At 33.2% G+C, this 24,897-nt stretch overlaps 1 protein-coding gene across 1 annotated transcript in view; it reads left to right on the top strand.

The window, feature by feature from the left end:
- Uchl3 (ubiquitin C-terminal hydrolase L3) overlaps nt 1-19,070 on the top strand; it is a 59,279-nt gene extending 40,209 nt beyond the window's left edge. The window contains exons 6-8 of the mRNA XM_027938056.2: nt 9,819-9,894; nt 18,040-18,098; nt 18,852-19,070. Of these exons, the coding sequence (XP_027793857.2) occupies nt 9,819-9,894; nt 18,040-18,098; nt 18,852-18,935 (219 nt within the window). The 3' untranslated portion in view covers nt 18,936-19,070. The remainder of the gene's footprint in view (nt 1-9,818; nt 9,895-18,039; nt 18,099-18,851) is intronic.
- The last annotated feature ends 5,827 nt before the right edge of the window (nt 19,071-24,897 follow it).

Genomic DNA, 24,897 nt, shown 5'->3' with positions numbered 1-24,897 from the left:
AGGGCTGGGAATGTGGCTTAGTAGTTCAATCTTCAGTAACCTGCCCACCCCCCCCCACACACACACACAAAAAAAGTTTGACAATAGCACAAATGAGAGAGAGATAATATAATAATACTATCATGAGGTTCTTATACTACATGTAAGGTGATATAAGATTACTTGAAGGTATACTGACTTTTAAAAAGGCAAAAAGAGCAACAAAGAACAGATGGAGAAAATAGCGAACTGACAATGTTGATTTTAATTCAACCATAGAAAACAATACTATGAAAATGGTAAAATGTAAGTGATAAAAACGTAGACATGCAAGTTAAAACAGTTGGTCAGTTTAGTAACAAAACACTCAAATGTTGTCTACAAGAAAGTCACTTTATTTATTTATTTATTTATATAGCAGCACTAGGGATTGAACCCAGAACTTTGCACACACTAGGCAAGTGTTGTACTACTGAGCTGCATTTGTAGCCCTAGAAAGTCACTTTAAATAAAAGGCATAGAAAGATAATAATAGTTAAAAGAACGGGAAAAGATGTGTATTACAAACATTAATCAAAAGAGTATTGGAGTGGCCACATTAACATTAGGTGATGTAGACTTCAGAACACGGAATATTACCAATGATAAAGAAAGACATAAGGATAAAGATGTTACCTCACCAAGAAGATATGATATTCACATAACATAGTAGGTATATGCAGCTTAAAATCAGAATCTCTACATATATGAGGCAAATAACTGATAAAAACGAAGGGAGAAATAGTATTTATCCCCATTTATAGTTGAATATTTCAGTACCCATCTCATGAACAATAGACAAAGAAAACTAGTAAGGGCATAGATGTCCTAAACAACATTGTCATGTAGCTTGGCAACTTAACCCTTTGAATGTTTATGGAATACATAAACAGCAACAGCTGAATGTGTTTTTTTTTTTTATGTACATGGGATATTCTCCAGAATAGACCATATTCTGGTTCAGGAAATAAATCACAAAAAAATTTTAAATTGTACAAAAAAATTTTGTTGTTGTTTAATAATGATGGGATTCGGAAATAAATAAAAAAAGAAATACCCAAAATATATGAAAGTCTCCAAATATATAAAAATTTAAATTCTTCTGAATAACTCGTAGATCAAAAAGGAATTCATAAAGGAAATTGGGAAACATTTTGAATTGAATGATAATTTTTTAAATGTCAGAATTTCTAGGATACAGCTCAAGTACAAATTAGAAATCCATAGCAATAAATGCTTATAGTAGAAAAGAAAAAACAGGTTAGAGAGAAGCTATATCATTACATGCTTGGAAAAGAAAAATGACTTCAAGTCAGTGACTTGAAGTTTTACCTTACAGTAGCAGAAAAAGAACAAATTAAACCCAAAGAAAGCAGAAAGAAGAAATAAAGATAAAAGAAATCAATGAAATTCATTGTGGTACTAGAGGTCCTAGCCAATACAATAGAACAAGAAATGGAAATAAAGGACATATGGGTTAGAAAGAAAGAAGTAAAACTGTTTCTATTCACAGAGTATGACTTTTTACTCTTCATTTTTATTTTAAAAAATGAAGAAGGGTATTTAAAAATTCATAAAATACAAAGAAAGTTGTTAGAAATGTTCTAGGCTAAAGGATATAAATGAACATGACAAGTAAATTCTCTATCTGCTTATATATTAGACCCTGGGAAAGGGGTGGAGGGTATGGTGGAGGAGTACTATAAAGGACATAGCTAGATTAATTGACAAAATTAAAATATGAATGGAAGCTCAGATGAAAGTATTATATCAATATTAAAACTTGGTAGTGATAACTTCACTCCAGTTACTCTAAGAGAATTCTTTAGTCATAGGGAATACTGAAGTTTTGTTGGCCCTCCATATACATTTTGCATTTGTAGATTTAATCAACCCTGTATTGAAAATATTCTTTGAAATATTGAACACATTGAATGTGTGAAGATTTTTCTTGTTTTATTCCTTAAAAATATGTATAAAAACTTTATATATAGATATACATTTTATTAGGTATTATAATAGGTAATCTAGAGGTGTTTTAAAGTATATGGGAGGATGTGCATAGGTTTTGTGGAAATACTACATTTTATATAAGGGATTTGAGCATCCACAGATTTTGGTGACCAGGGTTCCTAGAACCAGTCCCCTATGAATACTTACAGATGAGTTTATTTAGGAGTAAAGGACCACAGTGAATGTAACTTACCCTAATTTATGCTTCAGGGGGAAAATTATGTAGAGAGAGGAGGAGAGTATAAGTGTAGGTAATAAAGCAAATGGTGGTAAAAAGTCAGATCTGAGTATTTCCTGTACTGTTTTGTTTTTGTAACTCTTTGTATGAAATTATTTTTTTAAAGTTTTAAATTTTTTCTTAAAAAATGGCAGAAGAAGGAAGCCTCACTGCTTGAAGTTGGAAATACCACATTTCACAAGTGTGTTAGTAGTAAATAAATTAAACTGTGAGAGACGATGTCTTCGCTTCCAGGACAAATGTGGGTTTGCTTACTGCTTACTGTACGACAGTGGGTTTCCCCAGCTCCATGTTCCTCTCCTGTCATGTAGCCTGCTGCATGTGCAACCATCCATCTGGGCCCTCTGCATTGTCCTCATGTGAATTGACACAGGCATATTTATGATCATGTACCTTGTACTATGAATTATAAAGTTCTTTTTCTCTGATCTAGGAGTCTCATGTCTTTCTAACACCTGTGAAAAAGTAATAGCCAATTTGCTAGCCTGAAAGAGTAAAATGAAATCCAGACCCGACAATCTAGTCTTCTGAACATGTTCTGCTATTTCTCTTTTCATTCCTTTTCTCACATTAAATTCTTTGCCAGAGCTACCTTTCCAATTTTACCTGTGCCATTCACATTCTTTCAGTTTATAACTCTCTTTTAGTAATGTGTCTTCCTCAGATTCTTAGAAAAAATTTTTTTCTGTTCTTCTTCATCAACTCTACCTTCCTGTCTCTCTGCACTCCATTTCTTTTTTCCTTTTATTAATTTCCCTTTCCCTCTTCCTCCTATTTAAATGTAGATTGAATATAACAAATTTCTGATTAGACTATGTCTGTGAGAGTAGACATTTTGTTATATGTACCTTTATTCCAACATAGAACCATGTATAGGATCATTTATGTGTTTCTAATTGATTCTTATGAGCAGCTGTTCACAAAATTTTAAAACCCCCATCAAAATGATAGTTTTATTTTAGGTTAATGTATTGTTTATGTAGATCAAAAGTACCAACTTAAAAAGAGTTGCAGAGGGCTGGGGCTGTAGTTCAGTGGTCAAGCACTTGCCTTGCAAGTGTGAGGCACTGGGTTCAATCATCAGCATCACGTAAAAATAAAGATGTGTCCATCTTCAACTAAAAAAAAGATTTAAAAAAGTTTTAGAATCATTCAGAGCAAACTCAGACTACACCATGGTTAGTGAAATTATTATCAAAGCCTTATGACTATTCTTTTTTATTCTCACTATGATTTTACTGATTATAATTTCATCATATTGCTTTAAATCATTTTTAATTTAATATAGTGGTGTTATTGATTCAAGGTGACATTTGTAAGATCATCTGGGTTACCACTATTATTAGTTTTTGTATCCGTGTACATTTTGTGGAAAACTATTGGGCCAGATTTGGCTTTGGTATAAGTAGTGTTTGAAAAGGTTATTCCCCATACATCTAATTTTATTAGAATCACTCTTCTGCTTAGTAGACTCTAATCTCATAAATTAGCATTAAAAATCTTTCTCTTGATCAGAGTCTGTATGCCATACTGAGTAAGATCATTGAATCTAGAACCTGATATCCTGGGATTTAGTCCCAGCCCTAATACTTGCAGCAGTGTGACCTTGGTTGTGTCACTTAGACTACTTGTGCACTGATTTCTCATTTGTAAAATGGGAATAGTTATATCTATGTCACAGGCCATTGGAGAATAAATGAATTGATGTGTGTAAAGTGCTTAAAACAGTGCCTGGCATAAAATAAGTGATACATATTTTAACTGATACTATTGTTTACTAAAAGATGAGTAATAGGCCATGATAATTTCCATGGTAGCTTATCAGCCTAAATAAGAGGATAGTTCAGGTCATCATATTTAGAGAAGTTCATTTCATTCTTATTTAGGTTTTAAAGTCCCCCCCACACACACCTTGGTTTCTACCCTCTAAGGAATTTTACCAATGCCTATTGACATATGGTTTTCTTCTGCCCATTATTCTTTTTATGTTTTGTATGTGTTATGTGTTTGTGTGTGTGTGTAGGTGTGTTACAGTTTTAAAAACGATCTAATATAATGATTCCATTTTAGTGGCTTTAAAATAACTCAGTTCCATGAATCTGTGCTGTATAGCAGATGAGGATATGCCAGTACTTAAAATGTACATATAAGAAACTATGGCATATAACCTGATACTTGATTATATATTTCCACTTTACCCATTTTTAAACAATATTCATATGTGATCCTTTACTATATGATTGTTACTAGATCATATGAATACAAGTATGACCATACGTTGCTTTTAAGAAAAAAATGATCACCCAGTAACGTGGTCTAAGTAAAATATTCTCTTTTTTAATTATGTAGTCCTCCTCGCCATCCTCATCACAGCCTCATTCTAGCCACTGCAGAACGAAGTCCTCATCATTGTGTCACCATGCATCCCTGCCCTGGGTCAAACGTAACCATGTAGGCCCTGCAAAGGCTACCAGTCCATCTCTCCGTCTTCGTCGCTGGCGACCCTTCTTACGCCTACCATCTTTGGGTCTCCATTCTGTTGTAAGTGTAGTCAATCTTCCATCTCTTCTTCCAGTGGCAAGGGCAGTCCTTTTATTTTCCCCCCTTAAACGTCTTCAGTCTTCAAAGGGCTTTTCTCTTGGTTCACTCAACCATTAGCTTTTTCTCCCCCAGTAAGATTGCAAGCATAACTCTGTGCTTTGCAGTCTAGCTTGACTTTCACCACTGCCTTGGTGAACATTCATCTTTCCACTCCATACCCTGCAAAAATAAGGGCTCCTGCCTGTTGATGAGTCCTGATCGACATTTGTGATAATGTTTAAGTTCCTATCAGTTGTTAAAGTAAGTGAATGTGTGTTTTCTTACCCTTCAGCTTTCTGGTTTCATTTAGTTGACTTGGGTCAACAAATGCTGTGTTCCTTCTGAGTTCTTTGCCATCTATTGCTTTATTTATTTATTTTTCATGTTTCTGAGTACAGCATTAGTCTCTTGCCATGCTCTGGGGTCACTTTACTTACTCTATCCTTAATCTAAATCCTTCATGGTGTAGGGTATTTCATCTAAGCTGTTTTATTCCCTGAGGTGGCTCAGGTACTTGGTTTAATCTTGATTTGATCTTCCCTGCCTATTTAATTTCTGAAGATCTTTTCCAAGTAGGAGGTGAAGATTTTTCTCCTGTGTATCAATGTAGGCCTCCTGCAAATTTTATAATTTCACTTTTATAGGCTAAAAAGATTAGCAAACTATTAAAAAGTACATTTGTTCTTGTAATCTTCCTAATTATCTTAAATATTGAGATTGACAATGGAATTCTAATAATTCTGACAATGGAAATAAACTGCAGAATTAAGCAAGTACAGTTCTTGTCTTTCTGATGTTCTATACTTTTAAAGGCAATAACTGTGGTTTGGCAGAGTCTATCTAAAAATGAAGTATCTGAAATCTTTGTGTGCCATACATTTATAAGAAACTTGACATTTCTATAAATCATTATGACTTTTGAAGCTAGTATAAGCTTATGCACGTATTTTAGCTCTTAAAACAATTAAAATATGACGTCAAAGATTCTTTCTTCCCCCTATTTACCCTTCTAGAGCTGTACTCAAACTGCAAAGTGGAGTCTTGACACTTTTCCTTAAACATTTGCTTCCACCAATTATCAGCAAAATCATCAAATAGCCTTCCATTTGTGATGAGTATCAACAAACGGTGTCTCTATTTCATTACACTCATTGGGTTACCGTACTCATTTGTCATTTTTATTCATTCATCCATTTGATATTTGTTGCTTCCTATTATACTATATGTTGTTTAACACAGTGAGAATACAAGGTGAACTTGATATATAGAATAAGATCATAATTTTGTAAATTCCGACTGGGGTACATTGATTTAATTCTACATAGGAATAATTTCTTTTGTACTAAAACCATTCTAAATGTAAATGAGCACATGATAAAATTTGGTATTTCCAGTTTTATGGTTTTATGTAATGTTGATCTTTGCACATATTAATTTTATTTCCTTATAGCTTTATAAGTATTTTCATAGCATAGTGGCTAAGAACATAGATTTTGAAGTCACATTGCCTAGATTTTATCCTAAATCCCATCATTTACTAGCAATGTAACCTAGAACATTTACTTAATGTTCTCTTAGTTTTTTTGAGAGTAACATGGATAAAATCATATTACCTACCTTTTTGGGTTTGTATGATGATTCATTGGTCAATAAAACATAAAAGCACTTAGAACAGTGCTTGGTATATATTAAATACCATTAAATTTAAACTGCATTTTATAATGTGAAATTTATACTTAGTGTTTGATTTCTAATTGATTTGTTATATCACTTTTTAACCAAGACAAGTATTATATTCTAAACTAGGAAACTTAAAGCTATATAAATAGAAACTTAAAGTTATATAAATATAGGCAAATGATCCAATCTGTAGCCTCTGTTTTATGATTTTTGTATAGTTATATGTTGGTTTTTTTTTTTTTTGCAACAGAAGACTTGTTGGGATTTTCTTTTATTCTTGGTTTTAGTGGAATAATTTTTAAGCAGTTGAATAATTGCAAATTATAGATTAATTGAAGTTGATTAAAGGAAAAGTCTTAAAATGAAGATTTAGGTTTTGTAGAGGCTTAAACATTTTGAGCTTTACTAATCTTTTATAATAGTTTGAAGGCTTTTCATACCCACTGTAGAGTTTTATATTTTTAGTATTCATTTTTGGTTAAAGGAACAATGTCACAAAATTTTGAGTCACTACTTTGATAACTGCTCATATTTGTGAAAGTGTTTGTATTAATATTGTAATATTATATAAGATTTATAACACACTTAACAGATTACACACTTAACAGTTATATCTTGCTTAAACCTCTAAATGGATAGAAACACAAGCAAGCCTCCTGGATTTGGGCACGTATTTAGTTCTCTGACTCCAAGTATACTGTCTTTACCACTGGCATGGTTGTATTTACTGGCAAAACATGGAAAACAAAAGCTGTGTAGTATATAATTCTTAAGATGTTAAAATAATTTATGAAAACACAATAGTTCAAAAGATTTTAAACCCTTTATACTGTCATTGGAAAATTATCTTAAAATGAATAAAAGAAGATTTTTTTTTTCCTAGTTTAATAAGGAATTCTTTTTAGCATTTTTCTTACAGAAATGAATTTGTAATTTGTAGATTGCCTAGGTTTGGGCTTGAAAAATTGGATTCTCCTGTATTTATGGATGAAATGAAGGTATTGGATTAACTGATTACTAATTTTTTTTTTTTTTTTTATTCCCTAACCAGGAAAGTAAGGGAACTCACTATCACTGACGTTACACATTTGAAAACAATTTATTGTGTTAAAGAAGGATTAGGTCTTTTTCCAAGATGATTGAAAATACCAGGAGACCTTTTGTAGTCTCATTGTAAGAAAACTCTTGGGCTGGGGATGTGGCTCAAGCGGTAGCGCGCTCGCCTGGCATGCGTGCGGCCCGGGTTCGATCCTCAGCACCACATACAAACAAAGATGTTGTGTCCGCCGATAACTAAAAAATAAAAAATATTAAAAAAAAAAGAAAATACCAGGAGACCTTTTGTAGTCTCATTGTAAGAAAACTCTTAACAAAAATGTGTTAACGATAGAATGGACTGTCTCAAAACTTTGTTGCATTTACCAGGCATTTGAGGAGCAACCACAATAGCCGACCACACTAGAGAGGAGTCTTATGTTGGTGCAATAGTAAAACTAGATAAAAACTTTGGTTTCTACTGTGTAATTCTTTAGTTCTTGATGAACTTAGGAGGAGCTAGTTTGCCATATTTGCCAATTTCTTCCATTTATAATTTGAGAGAAATAATCTCAGTAGAACACTGAGAGATTAGATGAGACACTGTATTGGCAAATATTTTAGAAGCATTCTATAAATCTTAGAAAATAAAATACAGTAATGAATAAAATAGTAATATTTAATCTCTACCTTTTAATTTCTGCATCAGAAAATTCCACATATAATTAATAGAAAATATATATTATTATTGAGCATGAAAAAAAGCGTATTTTTTAAGTCAAAATACTTTTAAGGTGATATAAGATAAAATTTATGCCTTTTGAAAATTTTTACCTCTAAAATTTTTGTTTCACCTGTATTTAACAGTGATTGTATTTCATTTCAAATCACTTAGATTTGATATATAGCTAACATATATTAGTACTAGTTGTACATATCATAGAAAGTATCAGTTAATCAATGTATCAATTTTACATCAGTTATTTGAATGTCTAAGATATGTAAATATTACTTATGCAAATTGAATTGGTAAATTTAATAAAACCTAGGTATAGTTTAAATTTCAAATTGTTAAGAGTCCAAAAAATAGGGCTGGGGTATAGCCAGTTGGTAGAGTGCTTGTTTCTCAAACATAAGGCCCTGGGTTCAATCATTAGCACCAAAAAAAAAAAAAAAAAAAAAGTCAAAAAAAGCAAGAGAAAAGTCCTGGCTACAGTTCATTGTACCTTTCTTTAAATTTCATTTCTCTCTTCTTATTTTATAATTCTTTTTTTTAATACCTTTATTTTATTTGTTAGATTTCTTAATGTGATGTTGAGGATCAAACCCAGTGCCTCACACATGTGAGACAAGTGCTCTACCACTGAGCTACAACCTCAGCCCAGTTCATTGCATCTTTTTTTTAAAACGTATTTTTTAGTTGTATTTGGACACAATACCTTTATTATTTATTTATTTATATGTGGTGCTGAGGATCGAACACAGGGCCTCACATCTGCTAGGGAAGCACTTTACCACTGAACCACAACCCCAGCCCCGTATTGTATCTTAATTTGTTCTTATCCTCTTTTCTTCTCCCCTTTTAGTCTTCAAGGGTATTTCCCTGCATTTATTCATTTTTAAGCTTTTTAATCTAGAATGAGTACAGATACTTATTTTATGATTATTTATTCCACATTGTTCAAAAAATGGTATTATTAAATTCAAATCATTAAGGAAACCAGCTAGCTTTCTTTTGTTTTTGTTTCCTAGTCTTTTTATTTTTGTATTAAATGTCTTATTTTATTTTTAACATTTATTTATTTATCCTAATTTGTTAAATATGACAGCCCAACTAGCTTTCTTGATGTCTTAAATTTTAACTTGTGTTGCTTTAGTTGTTTATGAATTATTAAAACCCAAGGCTTTTAAATTTTAAAAATTACACAATTCATTCATACATTCATTTTACTCAAACAAGTATGCATTGTGTACATACAATATACCAGGCATTGTGCTGACAGTAGGGCTTCTAAGGTAAACAAGACTTAGATCAATTGAGACTAAGAGAAATATGCTTTTAGTTTGTGTTTTCCTTATTGATGGATGAACACATTGTCACAAGCATGGTCACTCTGTCCATCATATCAAGGATTAAGCCTTGAGTTATATTGGATAAATGTTCAGTCACTTGGTATTATTTGTGTATGTATATATGCCCTTGATTTGTTTGACTACTAATGTATATAATACGTATTTTTCCCTCCTATTTCAGGCACCAAGTATAGATGAAAAAGTAGATCTTCATTTTATTGCATTAGTACATGTAGATGGGCACCTCTATGAATTAGGTAAGAACTATTTTAATTTATCTTGGGGAGAAAAATGGTAAATGGGAAAGTTTCTATTTATGATAAACAGGACTGCTGATATATATTGTGTTTACTTAAATTAATTGATTACCCTATAAAATTGAGTTTACATAATGGCAGTTTTCCTTTTAATATTTTTTAAGAAAAAATAATTGTTTTGATGTTCAAGTATCTTATAATTCAAGAAAGTTTACATACTGTCTTTGCATTTTAGCAAAGCAGAAAAGTAATCATTACAGGAAACTTCTGGAAATCATCCTTATTAAATTATTGAGTTACTTGTTGAAAATATCTGGGTGAACTGCCTTTATTTTTGAAAGATATGTGTAATATTCATCAAGACCAGGTTTTGTATTCAATAACAAATATTACTAGTTTTTAATCCATTATACTGTCCCTATGGTAGGCTATCTGATTTTAAAAAAGATTTTACAGGTCTCTGGTTTCTGGTAATGGTTCCTTTGGATTTATGTCAAAGTACCATAATTAGTTACTTGATGTTTTGGCCTATGTCTGAACTTTTTTGTTTTCTTTTAATGTTACTGTTATTTGGACTATTTCAGGGCATATGCCAGGAAATACTCATAATTTTAACTGAGTTATTCAGATGGAAGAAACTCCTTATATATGTTTCATGATTGGTGTACATAATCTTATAATTATGAGTCTTATGCCTCTCTATAGGACCTTCTGAGTTAAAAAAAATACAAATAAAGAAACAAAAAGGGGATGTTCTTTTCAGTAATTCTGCATGCTGTGATCTTTAGTTTTCTTACCTCTCATTTGTTGTGTATGTATTAATATGCCACTTTTTGTTTTTCTTGTTTTGCCCATATTTTTATTGGCACATATGGGTTGTAAATAATGGTGGGATTTGTTGTTACATATTTGTACATGCACACAATCTTAACAATACAGTTTGGCCAATTTCGTTTCCTAGTATTTCCCCTTTCCCTGCCTTTTCCCTATTCCTGGTTTCTTTCTTCTACTCTACTGATCTCCCTTCAGTGAGATCCATTCCGACCTTTCTTTTCCTTTTTCCTCTTTAGTTGCCACATATGAGAGAAAACATAACTCTTGGCTTTCTGAGTTTGGCTTATTTTGCTTAGCATAATGTTCTCCAAGTTACATTCATTTTCCTGCAAATGACATAATTTCATTTCATTCTTCTTTATGGCTGAATAAAACTCCATTATGTGTAGATACCACATTTTCTTTATTCATTCAACCATTGATGAACACCTAGGTTTGTTCCGTAGTTTGGCTATTATGAATTATGCTGCTATAAGCATGGATATGCATGTTTTGCTATAGTATGATGACTTTAATTCTCTAAGAATTAAACAGGAGTGAACAGCAGGGTCATATCCTATTCTTTTTTCTTTTTTTTGGTACTAAAGATTGAACCCAGTGATGCTTAACACAGCCACAGCCCTTTTTAAATTTTGAGACTGGGTCTTGCTAAATTGCTTAGGCCTCGCCAAGTTGCTGAGGCTTTGAACTTGTGTTCCTCCTGCCTCGGCTTCTCAGGCCACTGGAATTACAGGTGTGCCACCACATCTGACTTATTGCTAATATTTTTAGGCACTTCTATGCCAATTTCCATAGTGGTTGTACTAATTAACAATCCTATGAGTAGTGTAAAATAGTTCCTTTTCTCCACATCCTCTCCACTTGTCTGTATTCTTTATGGTGGCATTTTGATTTGAGTGAGATGAAATCTCAGGGTAGTTTTGATTTCCATTTCCCTAATTACTAATGGTGTATATTTGTTGGCCATTTGTATATATTCTTTTGAAAAGTGTCTGTTTAATTGGGTTATTTGCTTTTTTGGTATTCTGCATATTAATCCTCTGTCAAAATAGTAGCTAGCCAGGATTTTCTTCCATTCTGTAAGCTCTTTCTTTACATTCTTGTTTCCTTCCTAAGGTGATTTTTAAAATACATTCCTCCAGGGGCTGGGGATGTGGCTCAAGTGGCGCTTGCCTAGCATGCGTGGGGCACTGGGTTCTATTTTCAGCACCACATAAAAATGAAGTAAAGATATTATGTCTACCTAAAAGTAAAAAATAAATATTTTTAAAAAGAAAAAAAAATACATTTCTCCAATGTCATTTTTTTCCCATTCATTCATTCACTCATCTATGTCAGAATGAACTCACACTTTTTTTTTTTTAAGAGAGAGAGAATTTTTTTAATATTTATTTTTTAGTTTTCGGTGGACACAACATCTTTATTTATTTTTTATTTTTATTTATTTATTTTTTATGTGGTGCTAAGGATAGAACCCAGTGCCCCACACATGCCAGGCGAGCGCGTTACCGCTTGAGCCACATCCCCAGCCCCCGAACTCACACTTTACTTAAAAAGTTACAGCCCATTACATTCCATGTATGTATGTGTGTGTGTGTGTGTGTGTGTGTGTGTATATATATATATATATATATTTTTTTTTTTTTAATGTGGAAAAGATATTTAATTGTAAAATAGAAAAGTAAGCCAGAGTACAGTTTAAGGGCAATTGCTTCTTTACATAGTATAGGTCATCTAGAGGGTTATTAGGGTTAAACATTTTCATAAAGCAATAAAACATTAAAAAATAAAGCAAGAAAAAAGGGCTTGAAGATATTACATTTCATATTTTGATGCTGAATTCATCCCAGACTTGGCCTTTGAAGAGAAGCTGAGTCTTGCATCTTGTTGATATGTCATTGTTACTCTTTGAGTAGTTTCTTTCAGTTGAAACAGGATGCTCCAGTCTCTTCTTTTATTTTCTGTTCTGTTTGTCCTATATTTAGCCTCTTCTCTAAGGAACCTGTGTTCCTTTTAATGTAAAATAGTGTTTAGAACCAAGATTAGCATACTGGATGTTCTCACTGCTAGTAAGGTATCAATACTTCTAAGCCCTCCCAGAGAATACAGCTAGAAAACATGTTTATGTACTATATATAAACACATGCATATGTGAATATGGGTATGCATGCACACGATTACATGTATTTCTAGCCTCTGTATATTAACAATTATTCATTTATATTAATACTTCTCATTCTTTGCTGAACTTGTAGCTCAGTAATGATGGAGTGCTTGCCTAGCATGCATGAGGCCCAGGGTTGATTCCTCAACATCACAAAATAAACAAAAAACACCAAAACACTTCTATTTCTAATGTAATGCCATAGATTTATTCTTTTGTTCTTCTCCACATTTGTGACTCTTTTCTGAAGCTGAAAAATCTCGTCCCCATGACCCTTGTGTATTTTCTGGTTTATCCATTCACCCTTTATGTAAACAACCTCTTGGCCACACCAGTCGCAAACAACCTCTTGGCCACACCAGTCCCACTGCTTACCACCTTCATCTGCCTCACCAATCCTGGCCTGTCCCAGAGAAATCAAGAGCTCTCCAGAGCTTGCTTTCTGGTCATTTGCAAATTTCAGCTGCCTTAGCCTCCTTGAATTCCATTCTCTTTCTCTTTAACTCATTGAAATAGTTGTGCTGTGTTTGAGTGTCTCTTTTCTGCAGTGGTGTTCAGTAAATGTTTCCTAGAAGAAAGCTAGTATTATTGTAGGATGTACTTATAGTTATGGGCAGTTTGTTCCCCATTGTCTAAAAATAAGTCTAGGCTTATTTTTTGCCTAGGCTTTTAGTTGTTTCTAGTGGAAGCCCTATCTAACACCAATAGTTCCATAATGGCTGGAGATAGTAGTTGCCTAATTTTTATTTCTTGAATTCTCCAAATGGAAGATAAGGATTTAGCTTTCTTTTATTGTCCTCTTTAGTTATTTCTCTTTCTCAATCACAAAGAAATGCACACTTTTCTTTTTGCTATTCTCCCAGGATACTTAGGGTTGTTGTTTATCTTTACCACAGAAACATTATTCTCAGCTGAGCCATAACATACTTTTTTTTCCTTTTTATTTCTCCAGTTAATAATGGTTTTATTTTGCTGTGTGTGTGTGTGTGTGTGTGTGTGTGTGTTACTCGACTATTGAACTACATCCCAACCCCTTTATATTTTATTTTGAGAGATGGTCTCACTAAATTCACCAGGCTGGCCTTAAACTTGGGATCCTCCTGATTTAGCCTTCCAAGTTGCTGGGATTATTGGTGCCACTATGCCTGACTTTTTAATTTTTATTTATTTATTTTAATGTACTTAATGCTAAGTTTCTCCTGGGCTCTTTTTCACTGGTCTGAGTCTCTCAATACTTAAAATTGGAACATCTGGCGTTCTATTAACTTTGCCTTCTTGGCGATACCTCTCTCAGTGCTCTCTTTTCTGTTCTATGCCTTGTATACATTATCATCATGGTATTTCTCTTTATTGATGATATGTCTTGCTTGGGTCTGTTTATATCAATAATTTTGGGCTTCAGGGGATCTTTTCAATCTAGAAACTCTTGTGTTTCAATGTGGGAATTATTTGTTTTTTCCATTGGATTTCTCTTTTTCATTATTCTGTCTTTCTGGAATTCCTTAACTTTTCTTTCCTGTATATCATAGTCTCTTGTTTTGGTCTCTGGAACTTTTCTTCCAATCTGTTACAAATTTCTAAATCCTTTTATCATATTTCTAATTTTAAAGAACTCTTTAGTTTTCTGATTTTTTAAAAAACTTAAATGAATTAATTTATTATCTATTTTTGGTGCAGGGCCTCATGCATGCTAGGCTTACACTCTACTGCTGGGCTATACTTTCAGCCCACTGTTCTCTGAATTTATGGTACTGGGGATTGAACCTTTTACTACTGAGCTACATCCCCAATCTATTTTAATTTTTATTTTGAGACAGGAGCTCACTAAGAGCTTACTGAGAGTCTTGCAGAATTTCTGAGGCTTACTAAACTTGTGATCCTCCTGCCTCAGCCTCCAGGGTCCCTGGGAACACCACCACACCTAGCTGTTCTCACATTTTAACACTTAGGCAGTGTTTTTCAAAGTTTTTATTTTTTTGTATAGTTTTATGAGCTCCATCATTGATGTCCTTGGATATCTGAGATTAGCCTTGGATATCTTGGATATCTGAGGATATTTTATACTAGGCTTTCTCATTTGTTTTATGGTGTTTATAAGATCTTTTGTACAGTTCTGCTGCCTGCAGCTATCTCTGGGGTCTTGTGATCAGATTATCCAAAAGACAAGATCTGAATGAATTGGTTAGCCACTGCTAATGAACTAGGCTGCTATCTTCTTTCCTATCCAGCCTATAAGTGGAACAACCCAATTGGACCAAAGTTGCAGGGTCTTAGTTACTGGACCCATGTACAAGATATACAGATTTTTACTGGTCTTAAAAGGCCCTGTATGGTGTGATGGTCTCTAACCTCATTTGTTCTTCTCTAGGATAGGCATTTGCTTAAATTACACCCAAAGTAGTTGGGAAATGGAAGTTTCATGGTCTATGAAAAAATTTGCCAAAACATTAAAATGTAAAAACTGCCATTGTTCCAACCAAACAATGGCAATTTTTACATTTTAATGTTTTGGCAAATTTTTTTCTAAAGGACTAGGTAACAAATGTTTTAGGTTTTGTTTATTGTTTTATCATTTCTCCTCTTCCTCCTCCTCCTCCTCCTCCTCCTTTACCACCTTCTCCTTCTCTTTCTCCTCCTTCTTCTGTTTTTTTTTTCTTATTCAACATGTAAAAACCACTTTTAAGGAAGGTATAAAAATAGGCTAAGGGGCTGGATTTGTACCATTGGTTATTGTTAGCACAACCTCAAGACTAGAAACATAATAAAAATCATAATTAATCTTTGCTCTAAACTGTTATTATAACAAAATAGTACATGCTTTCATTTTGTTTATATTCTTTTGACATTTCAAGATCAATTATTTAATAATCTTAGTCTATAATAATGTTTGAAAGTAATTCTACATTAAACAACATCTGCATATGAAAGAAAATCACTTAGTAGGTTCTAATGAATGAAGAAATGAGTGATGAGAACCAGGAAAAATAAATAATTAAAATACATACATAAAAAATTTTGTTAAGAAAGGGAAACCAGCCAGGCATACTGGCTCACACTTGTAATCCTAGCAACTTGGGAGGCTGAGGCAGGAGAATTGCAAGTAAGGTCTGGGGATGTAGCTCAGTGGTAAAACACCCCTGAGTTCAGTCCTCAGTATCAAAAAGAAAAAAAAGAAAGGAGGGAAAACCTGTAGCCTACAATGTTTATTATACTTTTGCTTTTATGTAAAAATTAAAAGATAAAACAATATAAAATGAAGGTAGCACATAAAGAATGTAATAGAGTCTTATAACTTTAGAATAATGAGCTACTGAGGAATAAGCTTTTGCTAGAAAAGGATATTTTAAGGAGTTGTTCTATGATGTATTATTAAGAAATATATAATGCAATTAATAAAGAGAATATGTTTTGTAGAAATATGGATAACTAAGCATTCATACGTAATATTTACTTAGAGGAAAGTATTTCCTTTTGGTTTTTACAGACTTTAAGGATTAAGGGCTGGGGTTGTGGCTCAGTGGTAGAGCACTGGTCTAGCACATGTGAAGTACTAGGTTCAATCCTCAGCACCACATAAAAGTAAATAAAATAAGGTATTGTGTTCAACTATAATTTTAAAAAATTTAAAAAAAGAAGAAGAAGAAGAATTAAGTCCCAGGCACTGTAATGTAAGGATATTATTTCTTTAGCATTTTGAAACTACATGTCTTAGTCCAAAAATATGCAGCATGTATTCTGATGATATGATTAAATTAATGTCACTTTACATGGAAATTTATATCTGTTCATTTTCACTCTTGTTTTTCTTTAATAGTAGTATCTGTTAATCCAAGTCTATTGTTGTGCATATTGATTCAGAAATTTTCAAAATATACACATATATATTTAGTTGTAAATCATGGATACAATACCTTTGTTTTTTTTAAACTCTTTTTTTAATATTTATTTTTTAGGTGTAGATGGACACAACACAATGCCTTTTTATTTTATTTTTTTTTAATGTGGTGCTGAGAATCAAACCCGGGTCCTGCCCATGCTAGGCGAGTGGTCTACCACTGAGCCACAATCCCAGCCCCAATACTTTTGTTTTATTTATTTATTTTTATGTGGTGCTGAGGATCGAATCCAGTGCCTCACACATGCTAGGCAAGCTTTCTACCACTAAGCCACAATCCCAGCCCTGATTCAGAAATTTTTATTGTTTAGAAACCATGGTATTATAAGAAAGTACTGTGTTTTGTGGATTGAACTTGATTAAGTACCAATTAAATTAGACATCTAAGATGATACATTTGCATAAAAGGTAGTATCATTTAACTTTGGGTTAATAAGAATTTTTATGATTCTGGACTTTTTATTTTTTTCATAATATTAAAAAAGTACCAGCTTATTCAAGATGATTGTCAATTTGGTTAGTTGTTTTGGTGGTCAGTAAAATAATTGTAGGTTATTTAAATTGTTGCTTTATATTACAGTGTTTGTGGTACATAGTTAGTAATAATACATAAGCTATGACAGTATAACTCCCTTCATTAAAAAAAACTTGACAGTCTTACTTAAGATCTTCTGATTTAGTTTTAAAGCAAAAATACATATCTTTTATATTTCTGAGGATAAAAACTGAGTTCATAATTTCCCCCAAAATTACTAATTTTACATATTTTCAGGAAGTTAAAACCAATATTCATTTATAATAAATTCTATTCATAAAAATAATTTAGGCTTTTAAATGTGGAAACAAGGTGCTAAGAATATTCTTGGTCAGGCATGGTGGTATATACCTATAAACCCAGCCACTCAGGAAGCTAAGGCAGGAGGATTGAAAGTTTGAGGCCACCCCCAACAACTTGGTGAGACCCTGCCTCAAAATAAAAAAACTTCTAAAAAGGACCAGGGATTTAAATCATTAGTAGAATACTTGCATAGCCTGTGTGAGGCCCTGGGTTCCATACCCAGTACTGCAAAATGAATGAATGAGTATTCTGTTAACCTTTAATGTTAAAAAATATTCATGGTTACACATTTAAAATATTTGTTTTAGGATGTATCTTTTAACTTTTCTTGTCTCAGGAAGAGGAAAGTGTGAGGTAAAGTCCATTATCTTGTAAAAACAGCTAAGCATTCAACTTTTTGTCTATTTTCCACAGATGGACGGAAACCATTTCCAATTAACCATGGGAAAACTAGTGATGAAACTTTATTAGAGGTAATGATAAAACATGTTGGCCTATTTTGAGTATAAATGATATTCTTATCATCTTTAAGACATCTCTAAAGATTATTTGTATAATATTTTCTCTGAGTCTGGATGTTTCTTTGTCCTTGCTCTTTTCAGAAAATCTAAAAAACAAAAATTTGAATTAGTATTTAAAATCTACAACAGTTAAGGAGGTTGCTTGTGTTTTATGTGAACAATTGTTAAATTTAAAAAAGACAAGAATAGTATTGAAAGAGTCATTCACTATATCCTATATTTGAGTCCAAGATACCATGAGTTGTATCATGATCCAAATTTTAGAGATTTTATAAGATTTTAAATCCCTTTCTTTCTTGTGAAGGACTTATCTTGTTTGATTACTAGCAATAGCTGTTTTTATCCTTATTAGATCCCAGGAGAGATTATGTACTGGGAAACCAGGCATAATTTCTATCTGCATAGTATGAATATATATCATATATATTCAGTCTTCTTTCAAGTTGCTTAGAATCAGTGAAATATGTAATTTTCAGGTTAAAAGGTAAAAATTTTAAGAAAGAATAATTGCTATATCTTACACTTTTGTACTAAGCAAGTTGGGCCACCAACTGTTCCGTCTTTTGGTGTTTTGTATTTTTTATTTGGAAAAATAAGTCTGCAGTATAAAATTAGGACCAGAAAAAATATGAAATTCTTATTTATCATTCATAGGTAAAACATATATTTAAAAACTGAAAAGTTATACTTTTTTTTTCCCCATAGGATGCCATAGAAGTTTGCAAGAAGTTTATGGAACGTGACCCTGATGAATTAAGATTTAATGCAATTGCTCTTTCTGCAGCATAGCTTGTTGATGATGGAAATACCAAATACTGTATTATTTGCAACAAAAGTTAAACTTCCGCTGCCATACACTAACTCAGAAATTTTGATATTTTCATTAACTTGACTGATTAAAAATTTATGTGAATTAAAATTTGATTTAACCTGTGTTTTATTTTTGCAACAAGTTAAAACAGTAATTCTTTCCTTCCCTTTCTTTCATTTGAAGGACTTATCTTGTTTGATTAATAGCAATAGCTTTTTATCCTTTTTAGATCCCATGAGAGATTATGTATTGGAAAACCAGGCACAATTTCCATCTTCATAGTATGAATGTATATCATACATGTTCACATATTTATATAGAAAACATTTGTTGAAGATCTACTTATAATGAGATGGACAGTGTTTAGATGCAGGAGTTATCACAGTGAACACTATTAATAAGTTCTGTAGTCATGGAATTTATGCTTTTTTTTTTTTTTTTGGTGCTGGGGATCAAACCTAGGACCTTGTGCATGCAAGGCAAGCACTCTACCAACTGAGCCATATCCCCAGCTAGAGTTTATACTAGGGATATAGCTCAGAGTTTGAGAAAAGATAATAACAAACACATAAAGAACATATATACTAATGATAGATGCTGTGTGGAGAATTAAAGTAGGATTTTTTTTTAAAGTAACTGAGTATATACTTGAGATTTTTTGTCAGGGAAGCCTCCTGTGAAGATATGACTTTGAAGTTGAGAACTGAATGACAAAAAGTAGCCAGTCATAAAAGTGATGGGTACAATAGGGAGGATAATAATTCATGCACAGTCTCTAAGGTAGGAAAATCTTTCTGTATTGTAGGACCAGGAGGAAGTTCCATATGACCAGGGCACAGAAAGAAATCAGGAAAGCAGCAGAATATGAAGTTAGAGGAGGAAAAGGTGTTTGAATTTATTACAAGTGTGACAGTAAGCCATTGGAGGTTTTAAACCGATTTGACTTAAAATTTTAAAAGATCACTCTGACAACTCTGTGGATAAAATACTGGGAAGGAGGGCTGGTGTTGTGGCTTAGTGGTAGAGCGCTGGCCTTGCATGTGTGAGGCATTAGGTTTGATCCTCAACACCACATAAAAACAAACAAAAGTATTGTTTCCATCCACAACTAAAAATATATATATTAAAAAAATATGGGGAGAGAGGGGCATAAGATTCGAGACACAGATGTAGATATTTGGGCCTTAAAAGTGATAATCATTTAGATGAAGGTATGAGTGAATTTGGGGGTGTGCTTTGAAGAAAGGAAAGAAGTCTTCATGGAGGTATTTATAGCATTGGGCCAAAACATGGGACTGGTTTTGTATTTTTTGAGGGGGTAGTGGTTACTTGGATGTTCATTTATCAAAACGGATTGAATTCTACATTTAAAATCTGTACTGTGCTGGGCTGGGATTGTGGCTCAGTGGTAGAGCACTTGCCTAGTATGTGTGAGGCACTGAGTTCGATTATCAGAACAACATATAAATAAATAAAGTCCATTGACAACTAAAAAAAATATTTAAAAAAACATGTACAGTGCCATATGTATATTTTATCTCAAAAACAAAATAGCAACTAAAAAACAGAGCTGGGTTACAACAAATATAGAAGTAGGAAAGTCAGGTTTGTCCAGATGAAATTCTGGACTAGTATTGAGTATAGAGGTTTATACATAATTCACAGAGTGAAAGTGGATTCTTGAGGCAGTAATATGTGAGCAGTGATTTTTAGGAACAATAAAGTGGCAATGGCTTGCAGAATGAGTTAGATCTTTGTTACTCAAAATGTGGTTCCATCACTATTACCTGGGATCTTGTTAGAAATGAAGAATTTCAGACCCTAACTCCAAAGACTGAATTTTTAACAAGATCCCTGTGTGATTCATATGAATACTAAGTTTAGGAAGCACTAGATGAGAAAAAAATAGACATAATAAGGAAGGTCGCCTTGGGAGAGATTTACACTTAGCACCATTCTAGTGAAAAGGGTCTGGGTGAAGTGGTGGTAGAGGAATGAAGAAATTATCTAATGAGCTGAGGATATAGCCCCGTGGTAGAGTGCTTACCTAGCATGCATGAGATGCTGGATTTGATCAGCCCCCCCCCCCCACACACACACACAAGCACACAATTCTCAAACAAATTTTTTTTTAAAGAGAATTTTTCAATATTTATTTTTTAGTTTTTGGTGGACACAACATCTTTATTTTTATATGGTGCTGAGGATCGAACCCAGCGCCCGGCACATGCCAGGGGAGCGTGCTAGAGCCACATCCCCAGCCCTCAAACAAATTTGGTAAACTGTATATGTGCATTATGCTTTTGTCATGCCAGTAAAAATAACTAAGCGTCCTTTTGTGTTAACATTGTTTGCATTTTCTTTACATATATATGTTATATAGTAAATATCACCTGAGTAGTTTTCTGCCTGTTGCCTTGATGGATTTCTCCTACTACATAATTTTTTAATAGATTCTAAAGCAATGGCACATTACCCAGAATTTACATGGTTTCTCAGTTAACTATGAGACACATTAACGTTGCAGACTATTAGTGGGCCAGAAGGATTGTGAAGTCAAATATTAAACAATTTTATTAAAGTTACAGATATATTGGGTATGGAGGGGACGATTGTAGAATCCCTCAGCTTTTAAAAAATATTCTACATATCATGAATAATTTTTCCTACACATTTTGTGGAACAACACTTAGGACTAGCATTCTTTGGTATACCCTATAGGGTGAATTTTGTCCTGTGAGAAGACAGAATTCTGGCAGTGTCAAACCCCTGTAAACCCAGGAAGCTGATGCAGAAAGATTGCAAGTTCCAGGCTAGCCTAGGCAACTTAGCAACACCCTGACTCAAAATTAATTCAAGACTTCAGTACCACCATTTAAAAAAATAATAATAAGGACTAATTTAATTATAATTGATTTTTAACTTTTTCACTTGAGAATCATGAATTGGGGCAGCCTCCATGCTATAAGATAGAATGAGAGCTCCAACTGCGCAATAAATAGCAGAAGAGTGGGTTGTTAAGATGGGAACAAAGAAACAACAATGGAAAACAACTGGCCAACATCACGTTAGTTCAGGGTTGTTGTTGTTTTGTTTTGTTTTTGTACCAGTGATTGAACCCAGGGGCACTGGGTTACTACATCCCAGACATTTTGTTGTGTCGTTGTTTGGAGACAGGGTCTTGCTAAGTTGCTGAAACTGCGATCCCCCACCCCTGCCTCAGCCTCTTGAATTCCTGGGATTACAGGCATGCACCACCATGTCTGGTCAGGCTATTTATTTTTTTTAAAAAGGCTAAACAGAGACCTTCCTTATCAGTCACTCAGGTAAACTGAAATCTTGTTTTTAGGAAAAACTGATCTGTTTTGGGATCTCTCTGCTTCCTTAACATTTCAGTTTGATTATGCTATTTTTAAGTGATTCTGTTTTGGTTTGGTCTGTTGAGGCCTCATGCAGGAGTTCAAGCCAAACAATTGGCTTCCCATAATTTTGTTTAACAGTCCCTTGTGAAACACACAACTTGAAAATTCCTCTTGCCTGTCCCTTAGGTTCATGTCCAGGACATTTTTTATTTCTTAGCTCAACTCCCTGCAATAGTTGATTTAGTCACTTTCTTAAAAATTGGCACTTATAGAAGAGATTGTAGTTGACTTTGTATGGAAACTTGTGGAGACACTAAGGCTGATGAAGTTGTGGATCATTTCTGTATAATGTTGTTAATGACTATGGTAGATTGGGGGAAAGGAATTATAACAGGAACTGAAACTAAATGTTTTTGCTTGGTAGACTTTTGAAAACTAAACAAAGATTTGCTTTTAATTACTGAAACACAGAAAGGTGCTTTTATGGTCTCCATAATAACCTCTAATATCTTCCATATTCACTTGAAACTAAAATGGAAGTTCTGGGCTGGGATTGCACCACAGTTGTAGAGTGCTTGCCTAGCACAGATGGGGCACTGGGTTCTATCCTCAGCACCACATAAAAATAAATAAAATAAAGGTATTGTGTTTATATACAACTAAAAAATAATAAATAATAAATAAAATGGAAGTTCTCTGTATTTTGTGGTGAATCAAACTTTAGAATCCCTGAAACGAAAATTATAATTCCTTATAAATGTTAATTTATTTTCATTCCATCTTGGACTGGTGCACATGCTTATTAGATAAGATTTATCACCAGGATATATATATAACATACACCTGATTGCTTAATGAAAATAATATAATTTACGATATATTTTCAGACATTGGTTTTGTCTAATTTCTATAGGTTTCATAGGAGGCTTAAGATTCCTTTGTTGGGCTATGTGTGGTCACACACCTGTAATTCTAGTGACTTAGGAGGCTAAGGCAAAAAGATCAAAAGTTTGAGGCCAGAGGCCAGCCTCAGTAACTTAGCAAGGCCCTAAGCAACTGAGTAAGACCCTATCTTAAATTAAAAAATAAAAAGGGCTGGGGATGTGTCTCAGTGGTTAAGCATTTCAGGGTTCAATCCCCAGTACCAAAACAACAACAACAACAACAAAAACTATTGACTAATAAAAACATTTAAAAAAAAAAAAAGGTTTCTAGGGGCTCAGTTGGTAGAGTGTTTGCCTTCACATGCACAAGGCCCTGAGTTCAATCCCCATCACCAAAAAAAACCAAAAAAACAACAACAACAAAAAAACGTTGCATCCATACAAAGCCTTTTTTCTTGTCATTTCCTCCTAAACAATAGTGTAACAACTATTTACTTAGCATTTATATTATATTAGATATTAGAAGTAATCTGGAGATGACTTGAGGTATACAGGAGGATGTGTGCAGGTCATATGCAAATACCATGCCATGTTGTATAAGGACTTGAGTAGATTTTGGTGTTTCAGATGGTGGGAAGCTGGAACCAATCCCCCACAGATATGGTGGGATGGCTGTACATAGTTTCACTCACACATTCAAATGTACCTTGAAAAGGAAAATAACTCGTCTAAATTCTCTATTAATTAAATCCTTGACTAAAGTAAAACCACATTGTAAAAGGTTTTTAACACTAATTTAGAGGACTTTATACATAAATAATAGTTAATTTTTTTGTAAGATTCTCTAAGATTGTAAAATGAAGTTCCTGTTCTTTCAATAAAATTATTACTAAAAGCCAATTGTGAAATAGACTGTTTTGGGATAGGAAATGTTTCATCATTTCTTTTGTTTCTTTGGATTTTGAATTTTGACTTTCTTAAGGACATAAAATATTGTACTATGGAAGATGAAACATTAGGAAGAGCATTTATTTTCTTGGTGGTGCCAGTGGTACCAGTGGGTTAGACCAGTCTTCTTTGCCTCTGTTTTATGCATATTCTCACTTGTTTCTGCTTTTGAATAAAACTTACTCATAAGTATTTTTCTTCACTTCTTTGTTTCGTATAGAGATTCTGAACTATTACTTCTACCCACTTGATAGGTGAAAGTGCTCAGTATAACATTTACAGAGTCTATAGCCAGCCATTATGAGAAAATATAAAAACAGTAAAGGCTGTGTGTTTTAAGCAATTCTTACAGTGTAATTGACAGGGTGGTTGGGAAGCCCTACTTTAGGTGCACTGAATGTATACAACCTATTCCAAAATTTGTTTTGCAAGGTGAATTAATTAGTTGCTTAGAAATATATCATGAGGGGGCTGGGATTGTGGCTCAACAGTAGAGCGCTCGCCTAGCATGGGCGGGACCCAGGTTTGATTCTCAGCACCACATAAAAATAAAGGCATTGCGTTGTGTCCATCTACACCTAAAGAATAAATATTTTTAAAAAAGAAATATATCATGAATCTCTTATAATCTACAAGGTAGTGAGCATAAATTGATTTATTTAAAGTAGTAATTCAAGTCATTAAATAGAAATCCCTCTGAGTAACACATTTTAACTGGTTGATTCAAAACTACCTTTTATTAACAT

The sequence above is a fragment of the Marmota flaviventris genome, chromosome 4 (genome assembly GCF_047511675.1).
Source record: "Marmota flaviventris isolate mMarFla1 chromosome 4, mMarFla1.hap1, whole genome shotgun sequence".
NCBI lineage: Eukaryota > Metazoa > Chordata > Mammalia > Rodentia > Sciuridae > Marmota > Marmota flaviventris.
This window is presented reverse-complemented; position numbering and strand designations above follow the sequence as displayed.